Source organism: Vulpes vulpes, unplaced genomic scaffold (assembly GCF_048418805.1).
Source record: "Vulpes vulpes isolate BD-2025 unplaced genomic scaffold, VulVul3 Bu000000766, whole genome shotgun sequence".
Taxonomy (NCBI): Eukaryota; Metazoa; Chordata; class Mammalia; order Carnivora; family Canidae; genus Vulpes; species Vulpes vulpes.
The window spans coordinates 95,978-120,222 of NW_027325699.1; the positions used below are offsets into that span (position 1 = coordinate 95,978).

At 37.8% G+C, this 24,245-nt stretch overlaps 1 protein-coding gene across 1 annotated transcript in view; it reads left to right on the forward strand.

The window, feature by feature from the left end:
* The first annotated feature begins 4,904 nt into the window (after nucleotides 1-4,904).
* The window catches only part of LOC140596667 (low-density lipoprotein receptor-related protein 1B-like), an 83,451-nt gene continuing 64,110 nt past the window's right edge, over nucleotides 4,905-24,245 (forward strand). The window contains exon 1 of the mRNA XM_072745172.1: nucleotides 4,905-5,070. Coding sequence (XP_072601273.1) covers nucleotides 4,905-5,070 — 166 coding nt within the window. The remainder of the gene's footprint in view (nucleotides 5,071-24,245) is intronic.

Here is a 24,245-nt window from a genome sequence, read left to right on the forward strand (position 1 = left end):
GTTTCCCTGATAATTCTGTGTTTTTTAAATAAAAATGTGCAGGAAATGTTATTAATAAGATGGTGTTTTCCAAATATTATTTTAAAGAACTGGGAATGCTATATTCTTTATTTTATATTATGAATACTTTCAAAAGCCTTTTTACCCAAGCTCAGAGAACACACAGTATATGATATTAGCCTAGTGAAAAATAATCCTATACATTAGGCCAGAGTATTCTAAATATGAGTCTTTTAACAGTCTTTCAACACTACAATATATAGTTATACAGTCAAGTACCTCGTCAAACAATCCGGTAATTTAAGCAAAAGCTCTGTGACATTAAATGAGAAAGAAAAAATATCTTACACCAAAAGCATCTGTTCTGTGGTTAACTGCATTTCCCTAGTGCCATATACAGAATAATAATGGAACTAGTTCTTAAGTTATCAATTAAAAAGGTTATTCGATTCGGATAATATTAAACCACTCTATTAAATGACTCCTCTCTCCTCCACGTTTAAATAGAAATAATGCTTTCATTTACTACATTTCAGAGAAATGCCTTCCAAACAATAATCATTTAATTACATACCATTAAAGGTGTTTTAAAAAATGTTTAATGTCCAACAGATATACCAAGATGGCAATTGATTCTTGTCAGGTTATGTCTGCTCAGTTCCTTTTCATAATATCTGATGAAAACAAGTATATCTTGATTACTGTTTGCCTCAAAAACTCGGAAAACATCTCATTTAAACATACTAGTTTTGCTAATCAGTAGTTCAATTCTTAAGAAAGTCCACACTCACCCTTACTGAAGCTTTTGAAAAAGCAAGAAACATGGACTTTAACGTAGACTTGAGTGCATTAGTAGTCCTTCCCTCCTATTCCCCTTCTGAACCTTCTTTAAAGACCCAAAGACCCTCTCCTTCCATATCCATGATATAGTGAGTTGCCCTTTTATGAGCAGTATTCACCATTTTGAACTTTAACCAATCTTCAAAAGCACATTTTAAAAAAATCTATCCTATCTTCCATCTCTTCTGCCTCCTACTATTTCTTAGGTTCCAACCAGCTACTCAATTTAGTTGAGTAACAATTGTTCACTAGCAGTCATATTTTGATTCAGTCATTCAACAAATATCCATTGAGCACCTACTATGTGACAATACCCTTGCAGGTGCTGGGGACATACTGGTGAATGGTACCAGGCCAAAATTCTTGCCTTCATGAGAGACTATCAATACAATACATAAGCAAATTAATTGACTAATAATAAATATATATGTATGCATATATGTGCACACATATATTCAGTTCAATGACTCTGAAAGGAATAAATAAAAAATAATAGAAGAGCTGCTGTGGTGGAGTTGCATTGTAAGAGATGGTTTGATAAGGTGATAGCTGGATGAAGACTTGACAAAGTTGCAAAAGTCATGTGGATAGATGCAGGGGAAAGTGCTCCAGGCAGAAGAAGCAGTAGATTTTTAAGTACCAAGTTAGAAGTCTGACATTTCTGAGGAACAGAAGTAAGGCTGATGACCCTAGAATGGGGTAAAATGAGGCAAAGTGTATCAGGTATTCAAGCCACACAGCTACTAGGACCACCATAAGGGCTTTGCTTTTACTCTGAATGAGCAGAGAAGATATAAGAGGGCTGTGAGCAGTAAAATCTCTTATTTCTAAAACATCCATATTGGGATGTTTTTGACATACATTAATTCATTTATAATTCAATGCTTTTTAGTGTATTCACAGAATTGTGAAACCAATACCATAGTCAACTTTAGAATATTTTCAGCTCTCCAAAAAGAAGCCCCACACCCCTCAGCAGTCACTCCCCATCCTCCAAACTCCCAGCACTCGGTAACCACTAACACATTCTCTGTCTCTATAGATTTTCCTATTCTGGATATTTCATATAAATGGCATTATGCAGTATATAGTCTTTTGTGACTGGCTTCTTTCACTTAGTGTATCCCTGAACCCAAAAGGTTCATCCCTGTTACAGCCTATGTCAGTATTTCATTTCTTTTTATTGCTAAAAAAATACTTCCATTGTATGGATATACTCTATGTTGCTTATCCATTCATCAGGTGATAGACATTTGGGTTATTTCCTGATTAGCTATTATTATTAATGCTTTTATGAACATTTGTGTACTAGTTTTTATACAGACATATATCTTCATTTCTCTTGGGTAAATACTTACAAATAGAATTGTTGGGTCATAAGATAATTCTATGTCTAACCTTTTGAGGAACTGCCCAACTCTTTTCCAAAGTAGCTGAACCTTTTTATACTCCACCAGTAGTATATGAGGGTTTCAACTACTCCATAGCCTCAACGCTTGTAATTGTGTGTCTTTTTGATCACTGCCATCTAAGTTGGTATGAAGTGACATCTCACTGTGGTTTTGATTTGCATCTCATAGATGACTAAAAATATTGAGCATCTTTTTATGTGCACATTGACCACATATAGATCTTCTTCAGAGAATTGCCTATTCAGATCCTTTGCTTATGTTTTATTTAGGTTATGTCTTTTTATTATTGAGTTTGTACGAGTTCTTTATATATCCTAGATGCAAGTCCCTTATCAGATACATGATTTGCAAATATTTTCTACCATATCATGGATTGCCTTTTGGCTTCTTTGCGATATGCTTTGAAACACAAACGTTTTTAACTTTGATGAAATCCAAATTATCTATCTTTTTTCTTCTGATACTTGTGCTTTTCGTGTCATATATTTTTTAAAATATTTTATTTAAATTCAATTTGCCAACATGTAACACCCAGTGCTCATCCTATCAAGGGCCCTCCTTAGTGCCTAACCCAAGATCATGAGGATTTACATATGTCTCTTCTTCTAAGCATTCTATAGTTTTAGTTCCTATATTTAGGTTTCTAATCCATTTTGAATTAATATGCATATATGGTACGAGAGAAAGAGGTGAACTTTATTCTTTTGTGTAGAAATCCACTTGTCCCAGCACCATTTTTTGAAAAGACTAAGATTTCCCCGCTGAATTATCTTGGCACCTTTGTTGAACTAAATGAAATTTTAACAGGATTTGTCTAGCTGATGTATTCAAAATACACTAAATGAAAAAATATATATACTAAATGAGCAAGGGTAGAAACAGAGAGCAATTAGGAGGCGACTGTCATAAACCGGGTTAAGAGATAATGGTGGCTCAACCGTGAGGGTGAAAGCAGAAGTGGTAAGATGTGGTGAAATTCTGGGTATGTTTTGATAGTTGAGCTGATGGAATCTGCTTAGAGATTGAATGTGGATGTGAGAAAGATAGGACTCAGTGTTGATGCTGATTATTTTTGGTATTGAAGTGGGACAGACTACAATCTTGGTTTGAGGAAGACTGACTTGATCAACCAGATGGCTGTATTGAAATTAGATAGTAAAGGGATGCAAACAGAAGCAGAGGGACCAGTGAGAAGGCTACTATGATAAATCCTCTTTGGGATTTATTTGAATTGTCATTAGTACTTCTTAAGAGACACAATGACAAAACTCAAATAATTAATTGTGATGACTACAAATCGCAACAAAGGTCAGTGGATAAGATATTATAGGCCTGATGGGATTTTAGGCACCCTTCAAATCACACTCCTCCAGGACATTTTCACTGGAAGACAAGAAAGACTCATTTCCTATTAACTCAGAAATTCTTTCAAGCAGCTTTTGTAGTAGACTTTGTAATAGGTCCAGCTCAGGGGGTTCTTGGGCATAAATCCTCAAGTTCTATTAAAGCCTCTTGAGAAGATGGTCAAGGCACAACTCAAATAGCTCATACCACTGCACTAGAAAAAAAGGAATGCAGCTCTTGAAGAGACTTAATCTTCCTCCCCTGGCCTCAGGAGAGGCAGGTGAAGCAGGATAAATACGGCAACACACAGGGAGGAAAAAGAAGCATTTAAGCTGTCTCTTTCTGCATAAAAACAGGGTGATTTTCTTCAGGATTTAGCAGATTTCCATTCTCTTCTATCCTAGACAAGATTTCCGTTTCAGTGAAAATCTACTGTGTCCACGGAGCACATGGAATAGCTAGTATTCCTTTCAAAAGAAAGCATGAGACTTCGAGGCTTCTCTGAAAACAGGTTCTGGGCAACCCTGAACTAGTTCTGAGAACCTGTTATACAAACAGACGAAAAGAGCTCAGTTCAAGATCCTAATAAGCCCCTCAAGTCATTTTTTTTTCAGTGAACCACAGCTAATGAGGAAGCAGTGCCTCTCAGCACTGGAGATATTCAGAGGAAAGGAGGCCAGGGTACCATGTCAAGGATTTCCAAGACACACAAAGGAAAATGTAAATCTGTCCCCAGGCCTGGAGACAAGACAAAGACCAAATGGAATCCTAGAATAGGCTGCTAAGCAGTTATGTGTAGGGGAATGGAAGGCATGTGACAAACCACTCCAAGAACTGATAATAAAACAAACAACCCAAATGTAAATATGAAGACTATTTGCTTCAATTAAGTCTAAGCTACAGAAGTGTGAACTTTAATATTTCCTCAGTGTACAGCACTGCCAGTGCTTTCACCATTATTAAAGTGTGTTTATACAGGGTTTGGCTTTTCATCTATTATGGAAAAATTACATCTTGCCAACAGCACTACAGAGGCCGAAACACAGTAAATCCTCCACTGACCTTGAACCCAAGCTAAAGCAAATAGTCACTCTCCTTGGTGCTGAACTGCCTAAATAAAGCAGTTGCATAAATGGCTGTTAATATAAATTATACCTACCATGTGTCTCAGCATTTATGGATTACCAACAGAGTACATGTTTTTCCAGAAGGTAGTATTTGTAGAGGGCACTGCAACATGAAGAAAACTCTTACGGAGATAATTAGGAAGGCACTCCTTAGAAAATGATGATCATGTATTTATTGAGCATGCTGGGTCCTGAGCTTCACAAAGGAGGTAGCAAGGCTGAAGATACCTCTGGTCAGAAGGTTTCACAGAGTGGAGAGAGAAGAAGCTGTTTAACAAAGGGTATGCAAGAAGAGAAGCAACTGCAGTTGCTGAACCAGCCTGAACTGGTAAAGCATCACGAGACAGGTAACACAAAGAGAAGACAAAAACATCCGTCAGAATATCAATATAATGGAAAATGACATTTCCATTAGAACCACCAAGGAAATTTATTAACATGGAGAAGTGTTTATAAAATGATGCTAAATGAAAAAAGCAAGATATAAAATGATAAATACACTATGATTAAAATCACGTATACAAATTGCTGAAGTTTGGAAGGGAATAGAGAAAACTCAAAACCACTAGATGAGAGGTGAATTATAGACATATCAGTTTGCTTTTGAAATCTCCTTTAGTTTTATTGTCAAAATACATATGTACACATATACACTGTATTTTCACAGGCACTTAGAATATTTTCACAGCCACACAGAATATTCACTGCAACTCTGTGACGGTTAAAAAAATGATACACGACTCAAATATCCATCTATAAGGAACAGATTATATAAATCCTGGTATACACATAAAATGATCTCCTATACCACTTTAGGGGTGCCTGGCTGGCTCAGTCAGTAGAGCACACAACTCTTGATTTTGGGATTATGAGTTTGGGCCTCATGTTGAATGTAGAGATTGTTTAAAAATTTAAAAAATCCTTAAAAGAAAAGATCTCCTAAACCCCTTTAAAAGTTGAGGTATATCAATTCCTTTTGACATGAAGATATGTCTATGAATTACGGCTGAGTAATTTTTTTAAAAGCCAACTTGTAGGAAAATATGCATGTTATAATCATATTCATAAAAAATAAGTAACTATATTAATATATGGGGGTATATACTCAGGAAAGAGTTTGGAATAATAGATCCTAAATGCAGAGAAAATTATGGGATCACACATTTTTATTTCCTATATAAATCTATTTCCATAATATCCGCATTTGTGTAACCTTGTATCATATGTTGTTGGAAAAAAAATTTAAAGAGTAAAACTTGACTTAGAAATTTCTGAAACAGGGATCCCTGGGTGGTGCAGCTGTTTGGCGCCTGCCTTTGGCCCAGGGCGCGATCCTGGAGACCCGGGATCAAATCCCACATCGGGCTCCCGGTGCATGGAGCCTGCTTCTCCCTCTGCCTGTGTCTCTGCCTCTCTCTCTCTCTCTCTCTCTCTCTCTCTCTCTGTGTGACTATCATAAATAAATAAATAATTTAAAAAAATTTTTCTGAAACAACTAGTATATGAGGACAAACTTTAGTTTATCTTTGGGTCATAAGAGATAAAATCTAAGAGTAGTTTTAAAGAGCAGAAGGAGGTTAGGGATAGAGCAGTATACAGAAAGACAGTGTAACTACTGGAATAAAAACAGTGGTCATGCTGAGTATAACTAACGCAGGATTTACCCAATGACCCTACGTTGAGGGATAGCAGGAATGAGAAACCCATCTGAACAGAAAGTTAGAAGGTTTTTGATAGGATACAAAGGATTCACACTATTCCTTCAGATCCTGAGGAAAAGTGATGGGGACTTTCAGAAAAGTAGAAGGGAAAAGGTGGCAAAAACATGGAAAAGAGAAGGATGAATGGGCAACAGCAAATAAAACAGCACAGAAGAAAAACGGGAGGAGAGCAAACAGAATTTATGACAGGACTTGTAACATATGGCTGATTTACCAAAAGCCAGTCAAGCACAAAGTAATCTGGCTTCAAACCCATTAACCTGAAACCTGCTTTCTTGCCTCCACATAGCAATCTGAACTTCAAAATGCAGTTTGTCTGCCCTTAACAAGTTCAGCAAATTTCAGTTGAAAATCACCGTTCCTATATATCACTTTAGTCTGTGTCACCAAGTCTCAGATGTTCCTGGGAATTGGGGCAGCTAATTTGTTCAGGCTGGGAGAGCTGACAAGCGTATGTGGTACCACTCACTACAAAAAGTAAAATGATTGACTCTACTATTTACAAGCACATCAAAATGACTACAGGCATTATTCTTAGTCTAAAAAATGGATATAATTTCAAAGAATTGTGAGATTCAAATGATAGACAAATGCTAACTCAGTGCCTGGGACAGAGCAGAAATGCAATAAATGTTTCTGAATGAACCCAGTGTAGTGGGTACCATACAGTACTATTACCGTGCACAGAAAGAAGATATAGGAATGGTAAAATCCTGTGGATTCTATCACTGCAATGAGGTCAAGTCACTTCCTTTTAACAGTAAAGCCTCCCATTCACTGCTTCTACTACTGTTATTGCCCTTCCGGAGCAAATTTCCTGGGCACATGTAATCCATTCTCAATTTTGAAAGTATATTTCTATACTTTTTGCCTTCTTTATTTAGAACTATAAAATCTGAAGTCGTGACGGCTGTGTCTCATACTTCAAAAGCAGACAAATAACCAACTATAATAATACTATAAAGTCATGAAAAGCAGAAAGTATTTCTAGGCCTTCCTCAGATCCAGGGAGAACCCGCTGGTGCCACCTTGTATGTTGTGGCAGTTAAGGGGATCCCAGATCATCTGGCAATGTTGAGGCAAAACAACTTTGAGGACCTAGTTGTGAACAGTACATCAAAAAGGATACCTTTTACTTGAAAGGCATAAGATTAAGCATATCTCTAGACTAGAGTTTGTTAACCTAGGTGCGTGGATCCCAAGGAGGTTCATGATATAATTCATGAAGGTACTTAAACTTAGATTGGAAAACATTAGATCTGTATTTTCACCAACATCTAGCTAAAATTTAGCATTTGGCTCCATTATGAATTTCAGTAACAAATCATGGTAGCATTAATGGTACTTCTATGTTTGTTGCAACAGAAGCAATAGATAATTTCATATCACACTATGATTGTTGCTGATATTTCAAAATATCACCTATATCGTCACTAATAACCAGTTTGAAATTACAGTGGTCATTATGCCCATTGCCAGACCTAATACACTGTGTTAATTTTAAAAAGCATATGTGTTACTACAAATCATTTTTAATAATTTAATAACTATAATTGTAATCAATAGAATTGGTTCCTTCTCATTTTATGTATTTTATTTCAAGCATTCACATACTTTACTATGTCCTGAGAAGCAGGATGTAAGCTCCGCCAAAGCATGAAAGATATCCATGGCACTAAAAAGGCTAAGAAAACTCAGTTCTAGGTTTTCAATTACCCAACAATTAAAAGCATTACATAAGCACCAACCCCACCGCTTGAAACACTTTTAAATGTGAAGACAAAAACATCTGAGAACCTGCTGCCATTCTGTTATGTATCAGTTATTTATACTGACTAAAATGTTCAAAATTAATGGCATGACTTAATAGAGCAGCTTATGAATGGAACAATCCCATTTGAATTCTTTTTATTACCTTTAAGCATAGGGTTAAAAACACAAGTATTTGAGTCAAGGTCTTGGCTTTGAATCCTATCTCAAATTTATTCTCTCACCTTGGGCAGGCCAGTAAACCTCTCTGAGCCTCATTTTTCTCATCTACAAAATGTGAATGATAATACCTGCCTCAAAGCATTATTAAAAGGATTAAATAGTACAGCAAAACACTAAATAATACATGCAAAGTACCTAGCACAGTACCTGACATAGTAAGCACTCAATAAATTGTAGTAATGGTACCGTTTTATTTTAGTTATTAATGCCATTTAAGTCATAATTTACATTGAGTCTTTAAGATGATTTCTTTAAAAGATTATATAATTAAGAGGCAATATAATACACACTGCTTCAGAACACAGACTCCAGCAACAGACTGCCTGGGTTTGAACCTTCCTCCACCCTTTACAAGCTGTATAACTCTAAGTTACTTAATTTCTGAGATTCAGTTTTCAGATCTGCAAAACAGGAAAAATAAGAGTATCTAAGATAACTGTTACAAGGATCAAATTAGTAACCATAGGTGAAGCACATTAAAAAGTTCCTGGCACACAGTACATACTTTGTAATTATCAGATATTATTGTCATCATCAATAGTTATAATGGTTTCTCATCAAGTTATGGTCAAGAACTCATCCTCTCATCTGAACTTCAATGAAGATTCATTATAAATGAAGTAGAATTAGTCCCATTCAAAGGAATGTATTTACATGAATGTATTTTGATGTTAATAAGAACAAGGCAAGGATCAAATTCAGTTACAATTATGTACCAGAGGGGATAAGAAAGACCCCACTTACCATGGTTTTGTAACCAAGTCAGAGCTTACACAGGAAAGATTCTTTAAAGTTTGAAAGGCTTCTTTTAGAGCAACAATCTATATTACATAGGGACAAACATAACTTGCTCCTGTACCTTTAAACAGGTGGAGAGAGGGGCCTCAGTGGCCCGGGCTGGAATTCACCTTGGAGAAAAGAGCCATGGAAATGCTGGGCTCAGTGACAACAGCAAGGACCACGTCAGCAACATGGGAACAGAGATGCACCTGTTTCCCAGCAGGGGACTGGCCTTGCTCCTCACCTGGCAATTAGTAGGCTCTGACTTAATTTAAAACCCACACATACCACTGATCTGAGAATGTGACTGATGTTATTTTCTGAACTAAGAATAACAGTAAAAAGAACAATGATGATACTAACAAACACATTCACTTCTCCCCATCTTTTAAGGTAGTTGAGTAACTCAACAATTAATCATCATAGCAAAATTATGAAGCAAGTGAGATTATTCTCACCACCATTTTATTTCACTGTTTTTTACTTAGGAGCTTTAAGAATTCAGGGTTCTTTGCTGAATGTAATACTAACTCCTCCCAGCATGTAAGATAAGAATACTAAAAACAGGGCAGCCTGGGTGGCTCAGTGGTTTAGTGGGACCTTCAGCCCAGCATGTGATCCTGGAGACCTGGGATTGAGTCCCATGTCGGGTCCCTGCATGGAGCCTGCTTCTCCCTCTGCCTGTGCCTCTGCCTCTGTGTGTGTGTGTATGTGTGTGTGTGTCATGAATAAATAAATAAAATATTTTTAAAAAGAATACTAAAAACAAGTTATGGTACATAGCCCAATAATTCTAACAGATGGCAAAATTAATGCTCATCATCATCCCCAGTACTCAACAAAAATTTAAGTGCTAGATCTTATTTTTTTTTAAATAATGATCAAAAGATTTCTAAGCCACTAGCGTTCAAAGTTAGAGGCAGGGATACCTGGGTGGCTCAGTTGGTTAGGCGTCTACCTTCAGCTCAGGTCATGATCACAGGGTCCTAGGTTGGAGCCCTGCATCCAGCTCTCTGCTCAGCGGGAAGTCTGCTCCTCTCTCTCCATCTGCCCCTCTCCGGGTTTATGCTCTCTCCTCTCTCTCTCTCTCTCTCTCTCTCTCTCTCAAACAAGTAAATAAAATCTTAAAAAAAAAGTCAGAGGCAATAAATCTTTAGGTTTTCCCCAGATGCACACAGAGGTATTCCTTGGAGATTTAGTTCTCCAACACATATGGCTAAAGATCTGTTCCCAGGAGGAAGAAAAAATAGTAAGTTTTTCCTACCAGAAAAGCAAAATTTGGCATATTCTGGATTTAGTGACCAGAGATTATCAGGTAGTGGAAATATTTACAGTGGAATCAAGGCATATTGGTAATTAGGGGGCTTTCCTCTTCAATGTTCCACTCATGCCAGTATCATTATTTCCAACATCCCTTAATGGTGTCCAAAGTAAAACATTCCAGCTGAGAGATTAACAGTTGCCCTTGCAATACTGGCTTTTAAATACCACAGGGGGCTTTTCAGAGCACCCTAGGGAGAGGTGGGCCTGGTCTTTAGTGGTTGGACCACTGGAGCTCAACCATACTGAGATGCCTTCCAAATATCCAGGCTGCTGAGCTTAGTTCTCATTTCCACTCCTGTGTCTCTGCATTGGAGCACTCTGACAATTTAGATTAAGGCAAGATATGGCCATAGTAACTTCTTGCAAGATACATCTATGAAGGCAAGGGAAACAAAAGCAAAAATGAATTATTAGGACTTCATCAAGATAAAAAAAGCTTCTGCACAGCAAAAAAAAACAGTCAACAAAACTAAAAGACAATCTACAGAAAGGGAGAAGATATTTGCAAATGACATATCAGATAAAGGGCTAGTATCCAAGATCTAGAAAGAACTTATTAAACTAAACACCCAAGAAACAAACAATCCAATCATGAAATGAGCAAAAGACATGAACAGAAATTTCACCAAAGAAGACATACACATGGCCAACAAGCACATGAAAACATGCTCCAGATCACTTGTCATCAGAGAAATACAACTCAAAACCACAATGAGATCCCACCTCACCCCAGTGAGAATGATGACAATTAACAAGTCAGGAAACAACACATGTTGGAGAGGATGTGGAGAAAGGGGAACCCTCCTGCACTGTTAGTGGGAATGTGACCTGGTGCAGACACTCTGGAAAACTGTGTGGAGGGTCCTCAAAGAGTTAAAAATAGACCTGCCCTACGACCCAGCAATTGCACTGCTGGGGATTGACCCCAAAGATACAGATGCAGTGAAACGCCGGGACACCCGCACCCCATTATGAATTTCAGTAACAAATCATGGTAGCATTAATGTTCACAGCAGCCCCATTAATGTCCGCACCCCAATGTTCACAGCAGCAATGTCCACAATAGCCAAGCTGTGGAAGGAGCCTCGGTGTCCATCGAAAGATGATGGGTAAAGAAGATGTGGTCTCTGTATACAATGGAATATTCCTCAGCCATTAGAAATGATGAATACCCACCATTTGCTTCGACCTGGATGGAACTATAGAGTATTATGCTGAATGAAGGAAGTCAATCGAAGAAGGACAATCATTATATGGTTTCAATCATACAGGTAATATAAGAAATAGTGAAAGGGATTATAAGGGAAAGGAGGGAAAATGAGTGGGAAAAATTAGAGACAAAAAAAAAGAAAAATCAGAGACAAAACATGAAAGACTCCTAACTCTGGGAAACGAACAAGGGGTAGTGGAAGGGGAAGTGGGCAGGGGTTGGGGGTGACTGGCTGATGGCCACTGAGGATGACATTTGACAATATGAGCACTGGGTGTCATACTATATGTTGACAAATTGAACTTCAATTAAAAATATATTAAAAAATAGATTAAGGCAAGATAACTGGTCTGGAATCTTTGGTCAATGAAAGCCTTGGAATAGATTGATGAATGTGTGAATTTAGAAATAGTACCAAATTTCCATGTGATCAAATTTTTCTCAAGCCCATTCAAAACAAAATACTTTCATAGGAAGTATTCATATAGAACCTTTAACAATGGAAAATTCTCTTCTTATTTAACAAAACTCTTACATATCTTTAGTTATCATAGTTAAGTGTTCATTCTAGTATGACAATAATCTTCCTTAAGATAAATATGGCTTTCGCTGCCCAGATTAAATGCCTTAAGTGGCTCCCCTGTGCCTATAATCCAAAATCCTAATATTTAGGATGACAAGCAAGACCTGATGGTCTGAATCCTACCTACTTGTCTAGTTTCGTTTACCTCTACAGCTGCCAGGATGCTCAACCTCTCATAAAGTCCTCAAATTTTTTCGCCATACTCCTTCACACCACTCAGACCTCACCAACACTACCTCTGTACCTGCAATGTGTTGTTTTTATAGCAGTTCTGACAAATGCTTATTTTTCTTTCTCAGCTTAGAAAAGATCACCTCCTCTGTAAAGTCTTTGCCAACTCTCCTCTGCTAGGAAAAGACTGACCCACTCTGTTCTTTTATGCCTGTAAAATGTTGTCCTTCCCTGCCCTCCTACCTACCATAGCATTTTACTATGTTGTTTCTAATAGCCATATAGAGAAATAATTCAATATACTGTACATTTTAATGTGTATTATTTCATAAGTTTTCATCTATGGTTATACCTGTGAAATCATCATCACAATCAAGATAATGAACATATATATACACTATTTCTGAAGTTTTTCATCTTTCCCTCCCAACCTTCTCTGCCTTTTTCTATCCCAAGGCAAACACTGATTCGCTGTTTGAAACTATAAACTTACCAGCATTTGCTATAGTTTTAAATATATGGAATTGTACGCTATGGACTCTTTTTTTGTTTGTTTGTTTCTTTTGCTCAGCATAATTATATAGAGATTCATCCATGTTGTTGCATGAATCAATAGTTCATTTGATTGTACTCCTGAGTAGTTTCAGCATAGACATGGACGTGCTGCAGTGAGTCTGTCCTTTCCTCTGTGGATGAATAGTTGAGTTGTTTCAACTTTCTGAGTATTACAAAGTATGATGCTATCAACATTCATATGTAAGTCTTTGTACAGTCACATGTTTTCTTTCCTCTTTGGTAAATATTTAAAGGTTAGGATGCATGAATCATGTGGTAGGTGTATGTTTAATTTTTAAGAAACTGCCTAACTACTTTCCGAAGCGACTGTGCCATTTTACATTCCCACTAACAGAGTATGAAAGCTCCATTTCCTCCATATCCTCATCAACATTTTATATAGTTGTTTTAATTATAGCCATTCTAATATGTCTATTATGCTATCTCATTGGGGTTTTAATTTGCATTTTCCTAATGATTAATGATGTTGACATCTTTTCACGATTTTGCCACCCATATTTCTTCTTGGGTGGAATATCTGTTCAAATTGTTTGTCTGTTATTGTGGAGGGTTTCTTGTTTTCTTATTCAGTTTTGAAAGTAATTTATAAATTCTGGATGCAGATCCATTATCAAATAAATCTGCAAATGTTTTCTCCCAATATGTGTTTTATGTTTGTGTTTTCTTAATATCTTTTGAAGAGCAGAAAAATTTAATTTGGGGAAAGTCCAATTTATCAATTTGTTCTTTTATGGACTGTGGTTTTGATATCACATCTAAGAAATATTTGTCCAACTCAATGTCACAAAGATTTTTTTCCTATGTTTTTCTTTTTGTTAAGATATATTTATTTTAGAGAGGGAGAGAGTGTGTGCATGCATGAGCAGGGGGAGATGCAGGGGGAAAAGGAGGCAAGCAGACTCTCCTCTGAGTGAGGAGCCCTCCTGCATGGCTCCATCCCATGACCCTGAGATCATTACCCGAGCCAAAATCAAGGGTCAAATGCTAACCCACTGAGCCACCCAGGTGCCCCCCTCCATGTTTTTTTCCTACAAGATTTATAGTTTTAGGTTTTACATGTCTGTCTACAATCTATTTTATATTCATTTTAAAAATATACTATAAGGTATGGTTCAATATTTATTTTCCCCTTATGGATATCTACGTATTCCAGAGCCATTTGTTTGTTTGTTTTTTCCAGAGCCATTTGTTAAAGAAACAATCCTTTATCCACTGAAATGCCATTGTACCCTTGCCTAAAATCAATTGTCTCTACACACATGGATCCATTTCTGACTCCCTCTGTTGTTCCAGTAATCTATTTTTCTATTGTAACACCAGAGCCTCACTCTTGATTACTGAGCTTGAAAGCAGGTAGTTTTAGTCCTTTAACTTTGTTCTTCTCTTTTCAAAGTTGTTTTGGCTATTCGAGGTTCTTTGCATATCATTGTGATTTTTTAGATTCATCTTGTAATTTTGAAAACTGTTGGCATTTTTATTGGGGTTGCACTGAATCTATAGATCAATTTGGAAAGAACTGACACTATAACAATATTGAGACGTCAATTATAGCTCTCCATTTATTTAGGTCTTCTTTTTCTCAACAATATTGTATGGTTTTCCACTGAAAAAGTTTTGCACATCTTCTATTAGATTTACCCCTAAGTATTTCATATTTTTGGTGCTATTGCAAATGGCATTTTTATTTCAATTTCTTATTGTTCACTGTTAGTATATAGTAATATAATTGTCTGTTATATATTGATATGCCATCCTAGAATCTTGCCAGAGGACACTGGAATTAAGAATTAAGATTAGCATCTCAATACCTAGGGGGACAAAGGAGGCTGATCACAGCTACATATAGGAAAAGTTGTGCTGTGGAGATATTTACATTTGCTAGGGGAGAGAGGACAAGTTAAGATACATCTTCAACATTTCTGTTTCTGTTTTTGGCCTAGTTGGCTTGAATGAGTCTTTGAGCTCATTAGTCAAGTAGCATAGGAAAAATTCTACTACTCAGTGCATATGGTCCTTCCTACAATGGTTTCTGAAATGTGAGACAGTATAAATCCTTGCCATCAAAGGGGAATCCCAGGGGACCAGCAGCAGTAATGCTTCACCTTTCTGTCTTGAATCTTTTAGGCTAGTTTTTGCTTCTCTTTCTCATCCTATTATGACCAAGTTTCCTTAATAGGAAGCTAGTCCTTACATTTCAGAACTGGGACTTGAACTGTAGTATTTCCTCTATGTATTTACTTGTATTTTGAATGATTAGTCTTGGGTTCCTGACTCTAAATTGTACATATTAATTCATGTTGACTGCCTGTGTAACTAAATCTGCTTATATCCTGTTGACCTTACATCCATAAATAGGATGCTTGCTTCACAATGCAGCATATCCTGTTTGCTGCACTCATTTTCCACACTAGAAAACTCGGAGGTCACATGTTTCTCCATCCTTCACATCACCAGAACTCTATCTGCTCTGCACATAAAAGAAAGGATTCTATTGTTACAAACCCCAGAACACAAACCACTTCTCTATTCTACACTGCACAGAAAACTTCAAAGCATGTTCCTAATTGAAAGGATTTTTGGTTGAATATGAGCATTTTCAGCTACATCCATGTCTCCAGATGACCATCACTGTCAGAAGCATCATCTTTGAGTATGAATGACACACTGAATGAAGGGAAGAGAGAAATAGAGACGCCGGGGGACTGAATACAGAATTAACATCAAAGAATGAAGTCTGGTCAGAATTCCCTAAATCTGCTTTCTCTCTCTCTCTATGCTGACGTAACAGTCATTCAGGAGGCCTTTGTCACCACTTTAATCAGGACCTTGTACACCTGTGAGGCTCTAATGCCTCTTACATTCACGCTTCCTCTCTGGTTATAAATCATTACCTGTGGGCCCTATTTTCTTTTCATATAAACTAAAAAAAAATTTACAACATAATACATTTTTTTCAGCATAAGAATAGAAAACACAATTAAGCCTAAATAAAAAAACAAATCATCATTAAGCTTACTAGCCATAAATTATGACTCCTAACATTTGACATATATCCTCCCAGACTTTTTTCCTCAGTTACAACATTTTCAACAAAAATGAAATCATAAGGTTAGCCACTATTATTTTCTAAGTTGTCAGGTAGGTAATATGGCAGCAAGTCATGTTGATTACTTTTTGGTGTGATCTTGGCAAAAGAAGTAACACGTTACAGATAATATTAGACCTTCCACCGAAGCTATAAAATAATTAAGGTGTGGAACCTGAACTACCTCCAGCCAGACCAAGCAGAATTACCCAGCAAATGGAGAAATCTCCTACTAATTAGAAAACCATAGCCAGAACACTGTCACTCAGCCAGGTCACATGAAACACTTGTCCACAAAGTTTTAAGCAGTCTATAGGTACATGTGGTTGCATACTTAGGGCTGGGAGTGAAAAGAGTTGAGGCCATGTCATTACTGGTAAGGAAAAGAAAAGTGCCAAATGTCCAGAGAAAAACATGTGTATGAGGTGGGAGATATAACATACCACTTGCCACATTTATGCACATCGTGTCTTTCACTGGACTAGAAGTTCTCAGCACGTATCTTTTTCCTCCTTTTTATCCCTAGTCCCTGCCACTTAGTAAGGATTTGCTAAATGAATGTAGGGGCTGTCCCAGAAGCAGATGAGTTGAAAATGATTGAGCAGAAATTAGCCTATGTAACACAGTACAAAAAAGATGAAAATATCATCTCTAACTGTCCTATTTTCATTTCTTTTTCTTAAAGATTTTATTTATTGGGCAGCCCCGATGGCACAGCAGTTTAGTGCTGCCTGCAGCCTGGGGTGTGTGATCCTGGAGACCCAGGATCGAGTCCCATTTCGGGTTCCCTGCATGTAGCCTGCTTCTCTCTCTGCCTGTGTCTCTGCCTCTCTCTCTCTCTCTCTCTCTCTCTGTCTCAATAAATAAATAAAATCTTTAAAAAAATCTTAAAAAAGAATTTAAAAAAAAGATTTTATTTATTTATTCATGAGACACAGAGAGAAAGAGAGGCAGAAACATAGGCAGAGAGAGAAGCAGGCTCCATGCAGGAAGCCTGATGTGGGATTCAATCCTAGGACTCCGGGATCAAGCCCTGGGCCAAAGGCAGATGCTCAACAGCTGAGCTACCCAGCCATCCCCTTATTCTCATTTCAATGGAAGCAAACCCAGTATATGTCATAGGCAAATGTTGGTTCATAAGCTGGAAAGTATTAGGGCTCTAGGCATCCTTAATTCAATTTCTTACACACACATGTCATTTTCCAAATCCCAGTCAAATATATTTTCACTAAGGCACACTGTTTCCAAGGTTAATGTGGATTATGAAGGGGAAAAATGGGTGAAAGATGATTATACAAGTTGCCTGATGTGGTCTATTAATTGTGAAATGGCCCCCAGTTCTCCGTTTCTCTCTGTACCCATGCCCTTTGATATCTGACTTTGTAGCGTCACTCGAGAGGTAGACAGACTCTATTTCCCCACTCCTTGAATCTAGCTTGGCCTTGTGACTTGGTTTGAGGAACAAAACACAGGGGAAGTGAAAGTGCGCCAGTTCCAAGGTGTCAAAGGGCCTTTTGTGCTGCTTCTCTCTCAGAACTCTGAAAAGTCACCAAGCTGGCCTGCACGAGGTCACGTGGCCTGCCATCCCCATTACTCCAACTGACAGCTAACCACCAGTCATGTGACCATCCAGCCCTGAACCATGCCGACATCTGAACAAAGGCATGACATTTCACCAAAGAATTTGGAAAATCCAAATTAAAACCACAATGAGATATCACTAGATACCTGTCAGGTGGTTAAATTAAAAAAATGACAACACCCAATGCTGCCCAAGGATGCAGAGAAACCACATCACTCATACATTGGTGGTGAGAGTGTGCAAGGTACTGCCACTGTGGCAAACAGCTTGGCAGTTTCTTTTAATACTAAACACAAAACTACCCACCAATTATACTCTTGTGCATTTACCCCAGAGAAATAAGAGTCTGGGACATGTTCAAACTAAAAACCGATACATGAACATCCATAAGAACTTTATTCATAGTATCAAAAAATAGAAACAACCCAGAAGTTCTTTGACAGGATAATAGTTAAAAAGTTGGACTACTGGGCAGCCCCAGTGGCTCAGCGGTTTAGCACCTGCCTTCGGCCCAGGGCGTGATCCTGGAGTCCCGGGATCGAGTCCCACCTCGAGCTCCCTGCAGGGATCCTGCTTCTCCCTCTGCCTGTGTCTCTGCCTCTCTCTCTGTGTCTCTCATGAATAAATAAATAAAATCTTAAAAAAAAAAAAAAAAAGCTGAACTACTCCTCAACAATAAAATGGAAGAAAGTTTTGGTAAACACATCTTGGATGAATCTCCAGGGAATTATGTTGTGTGGGAAAAAAAGCCAGACCCAAAAGTCCATGTACTGTATTTTTTTAAAAGACTTATTTATTTATTCATAAGAGACAGAGAGAGAGAGAGAGAGAGAGAGAGAGAGAGAGCAGAGACACAGGCAGAGGGAGAAGCAGGCTCCATGCAGGGAGCCCGAAGTGGGACTCGATCCTAGGACCCTGGGATCATGACCTGAGCCAAAGGAAGACGTTCAACCACTGAGCCACCCAGGTGTCCCCATGTACTGTATTTAAATAACATTCATGAAATGACAAAATTATAGAATCTGAAAAACAGACCAATGCTTGCTGCGGGTCACTATGAGGAAAAGCAAGAGAGGAAGTGGGTGTGGGCATAAAAAAAGAGGGTAAAGTGGAGGATCCTCATTGTTATGGAAATGTTCTATATCTTAACTATAGTAGTGAATACCCCAGTTGTGATACTGTGCTATAGTTTGGCAAGATATTACCCTGTGGAAAAACCCTGCAGAAGATTTAAGAGATGTCTGTTATTTCTTATAACCATTTATGAATCTATAATTATCTCAAAATAAAAAGTTTAATTTAAAGCTAACTATTTGAGGGGCACCTGGTGACTCAGTCTATTAAGTATACGACTTGCTCTCAGCTCAGGTCATGATCTCACAGCTTTGAGTTCAAGCCCCATGTCAGGCTCTGTGCTCAGCATAGAGTTGATTCAGATTCTCTCTCCCTCACCCGCTGCCTCTCTTCCCTCCTCTCTCATTCTCTCAAATAAATAAAATCTTCAAAGCTAACTACTCGAATGTCTTTGGGCAAGTTACTGAACTAACTTGTAAGCCCTGGTTCCCTTACCTGTAAAACAGGGAGACAATAGTATTTAGGTAATAGAGCTTAAATTAGATGATTAAAAGAAATGATATTTATAATACTCATAGGATTATTAGTATTTGATGAGTGTTGTTATTGATAATATTAGTAGCAACGGTAACAAACAGTAACAAAAATAATAAACATGGACACAAATAAAGATGTTTTTGTTTGTTTTAAGCCCACTCAGATTTTGGGGTATGAAAGCAAGGCAAACAGTAGCAAGTCATGTTGTCAAAGTGCTAACTAGAAAACAGACCTAGCACAAGAAAAAGGAGGTGGTTCTTGCTCAAGGGCCAGAAAACAGAAAGGTAGCTCTATTATAGAAAAAGCTACAGAATGGATCAAAGAAAACATGTGTCAGGAAATTAAATAAATGAAAACATGGACTGGAAATTGATTAGTTTCAATAACATGCCTAAAGATACATAATTAAACATATATCCCAACAGTCACAGAATCTTGGAGTTAAGTTAAACTTATCCCCCACCTAACTCCTAAATCTCTCCAGCTATGCTGAATAATGCCTAATAAGGAAAATGTCTCACTTAAAAATAGAAAGCAATGGAGATGATGGAGAAGCCACTATTGATCACAATAATCACAAAACTCTAAATCAGAGGTGGACATTCCAAGCTGCACATAAGACTCATCTAATAAGCATTGAAAGTAAGAACTAAAGGTTTCCACAGACACGGCATTTTACATCACCTTGGAAGGATAAAGAGGAATATCTCTGCAGTGTGTAGATATAAACACTTTAAGATAACTACTTCTTTGGTGGTGTCTGAATCCAGCCAGGGTACAGGATAATCAAGCTGCACTATATTTAGGTTGGTCTGTCCATCCATCCATCCATCCATCCATCAGATAGTCACTGACCATCTCCTATGTAATGGGCATCATATTAGAGTCTGGAACTACAATTATAAGTAAGAGTGACATGGTCTCTGCCTTCATGAAACTTATACTCTATCAGGAGAGTAACATAATTGCTTAATCACTCATAGAATGTACAATGATGGGGATGACAGAGGGCCTTGGGGAATACCTCACAGGATGCAGAAGCATCTACTCATCTGAAAGGCTTTCAACAGTAGGACTCTCTTCCATCCATACAATGATGCACTGTGAAAACATAGTTCGATTATGTATTAGTTTATTCATTTATTCATTTTTGCCATTTGGATAATGAAAATAAACACCTAATTTATCTGTCATCATCAAAGAGTATTCCGGTCTATTTAAGTGTACTTTGTAGAGAGCAGAAAACTGTCACCTGGGACTAAAATTCTATTTAAAACTTCTAAAAACGAAATCCTGAAATGAGCCATGGTGCACGGCTCTACATCACTAAAACAGACAAAATGACTGTCATTTACTTTCAATGGCCCCTAGTGACCGTTATGAATGTCAGTACCAGGTACTCACTTTGAACTCTCCTGAGGGTATAGAGGGCTGGAAGTCTCACCGTATGCCGCGGCCTGCTACCCGGGCATGCCTCCCCATAGCTAGAGAGCATAGCGGCCTGTTCGCCTCACACTACACCTCCCAGTGCTTTGTTTGCTTTAGGGCCTGGTCACTTCACTGGTTCTATCCATATTGCCTGCCTCTGCCATCATTCCTTCCCTCTAACCTACTCTCTTGGCTAAACTGTTCCCCTGCTTGTATTTCCTAAGCTAGATCAAAAATGGAAATTTCCAAAGGAACCCAAACAACAGCTACGCTATATAAACGGAAAGTAAAAAGACCAGAGTCTTTGCCCAAAACAGAGTTCAAATGCACCAGATTTGTGGAAAAAATTTTCTAGGGGACCAAAGGGGTACTGTGTTTTCCTTTTTTTTTAATTCAGGATCACACATTTTCCAGAGCATTACTGTAGAAAAAAGCAAAGAAACAAACACTACCTGTCTGGCAGAGAGTGTTGTGTCAATTACGATTATATAGCATTTTCCTTACCGAGAGTTCAAATATTTTTACTATTATCTCATTTATTTTCCCCAAATTCCGGAAATACAGAAAAAGGCAAGCATAATTAATACATTGAGAATCTTGACCACCAAGATTCTAAGTGAGCTGCCCAAAGTCACAGAAAGAGGCCTGAGGGTCTGTCTTTCTGCCTCCCTGCCTTCATGTTCTTTCCAGGGAAGAACACGTTCAGATCAGAAATGCCCACAGGTCCCTGATTTTCGTCTGAGATAGAGAAATTGAGGTTTAAAAAAAAGAAAAAAAAATCAAGTTCCTCAGAACTAAGATCAGTAAAAAAAAATTTTTTTTTTAATAAAAGCTTTCAGTCTGAAGAAAACCACCTTATTTCATAGGAAAACTAATGGAAAGTACCTAAAAGATAGTACTCCCATCTTTCTATACCACCACGTGAACTTGTCACCTTTCCAAACACCTTGAAATTACTTCAGGTAAATGCAGTAACTCTCAAAGCACATTTCATACAGTGGGGAAAAAAAAGCATTCTTTAACAATATATAAAACTATCTTTGGCAGAAATGACTGCATTAGCATGTCACAAATATCAACCCCCTGCCCACCAGCTTCAGAAAAGTCTCCTCACTTTAGGGGATTAAACTGGATTGTTTTCAGATGAATTTCACTCTATTAGGACCCGCCTTTAGTTGCTTTTCAACTAGAGGGACGGTGGCGCCTCCTCTTCCTCCTCATTTGTGTCTGCTAAATCACCCAGGATTCCTGCCATATAACATTTTTAAGCGTTCACAATGTTCTCATTGCTTTAAGCCAAGTCTGTGTCACTTTCCAGCCTCAATTAGTAAAATACTACAAACTTTTACAAAAGAGGAACTGGAAACAGTGTTCCAAGTGGTCAGTGGAAGAGGAAGAAAAGCAGAAATAATAAAATGAAAGCATGTGCCTGCCCTTCTCTAGGTCATGCTGCCTCCTCCTGCACATCCAATTACTGCACATCCTCCCCCCTCCCTGGCTGTGCACCTAATGTCAAAGAAAGCTGGACTTGCAAGTAGAAGAATAATGTTTAAGGTGCCTGGGTGTGTCTGGGATGGAGAGGACTGCTGGGATACATCCTGAGGGAAATTTCTTTTAATTGTTAGAGTCTCGGTTTCCTTCCTTATCAATTTCCTCATCTGCTTCATGAACCATGGGCTAAAATTTGAGTGTAACTCTCTCTGAATGCTCCAATGTCTTTGGAGCAGTGGTAGCTTTAGTAAGTACTGAACTAGATAAGACACGATCTAGAAAAAAAAATAGAGGGGGCACCTGGGAAGCTCAATGGGTTAAAAGTCCAACTCTTGATTTGGACTCAGGTCATGAGCTCAGTCAGGGTCATGAGATCAAGCCCCGTGTTGGACTCCACACTCAGCATGGAGTCTGCTTGAGATTCTCCCTCTACTTCTGCCCCTCCCCCTGCTTGTACTCCCTAAATTAATTAGTTTTAAAAATCTTTCCAAAAAAAGTCGGAGCACAACCTGCAGTCTCTTGCCTCCAACAAGAGTAAGCCAGTGGGGCCTATTTTCACCAGATGGAAGGTAATAATCTGGGGCAAGCACTAACTTGGAATCCCTCAGTCCCAAAAAAAGGCACTGTGGGTAGCTGACAATGGGGATTAGGCAGGATATTTACTCTCTTACTATTTACAATATAAAACAATAATTACTATACCTGGAATCAGAAGAATTTTTAGGAAAAAGATGTCACATACTAATATGAAGCCTGTGGAGCATTACATGAAAAAGATGTCACATACTAATATGAAGCCTGTGGAGCATTACATGAAATACATTACAACAATATTTATATTTTTGTTGATGTAATTAAGGTGTCAAAGTGATTCAGTCAATTCTCAATTATCTCTACTAATGGGATTGGTCAATACAATAAGTAGCCTAAAATGGCAGACCATGTAGTTTTTAAACTATGGCTCACAAGTCCACTCTTTATTATTATCTATAGGTATATTGAATAGTTTTTAAATTGAAGAGTTCATCATTTCAGAGAAGTTGAGAATCTTAAAGGGTCATTTTAGCCGTCTCATTTTGCACTCAAGTGAAGTTATTAGGCTTAAAATGTTTAAGGGACTTACACAGTTGTTAAATGGAAGAGCCAGGCCTTAATCTAACTACTCCAACTGACATCATGAAGAAGAGCCATGAGGCCATATTCAAGAGAAGTCGGAAAACCAATTAGCTGCCTTAGTTAGTGCCTTCCCTTCCTCACTCCATCCCTCAGGACTTCCTTCCCAAAATACCAGCAGAAAAATACCTACCGAGACCTTCCTATGTATAATCTCAGATTTAACTGATATTCCAAATTTAAATAGGACTTAATGTCCTTTTATTCTTTCATGGTTGTTGATTGTTATCTTCCATGAGGAAGTAATTAGCAATATGATTTAAAGAAAACTTTACTGAAAATTGCTAGCCTACAATAAGCAAAATGCTTTTATAAGTCAACGCAAGGGGGATAACATAACAACTTAAAAATAAAATGTGAACACAATCTAGTAGAGGGTTACATGCATTATCACGGTATATAAGACTCAGAGAATTTGTGTCCTACACATAAGAGAATTTACCCTGTTCTCGAAGAATTTTAGAGAAGATTCCACAGCTTTTCACAACATCGTCTAGCAGCACATTTTAATGTTTACCTCTGTCACCACCTCCATTTAAAACCTACCTACTGCAGCTTAATAGGCATAGTGTTTATTCTAATTTTGCCAAAATGAGGTCAGTGAAGATAGAAACACGTGCCTCTCAAGTATCACTCAGTATGGAAGAAAAATATTCCTCAAACCCACTCTCTTTAATCCCAGCCCACACCGTGCACTATCTATGAAAACATTTTTAAACATAAAAAATTAAAATGATTGAAAAAGACGAATCCTTAGATGTTTGTGAAAAAGAACACTACCAGAACGGAAAGCCCG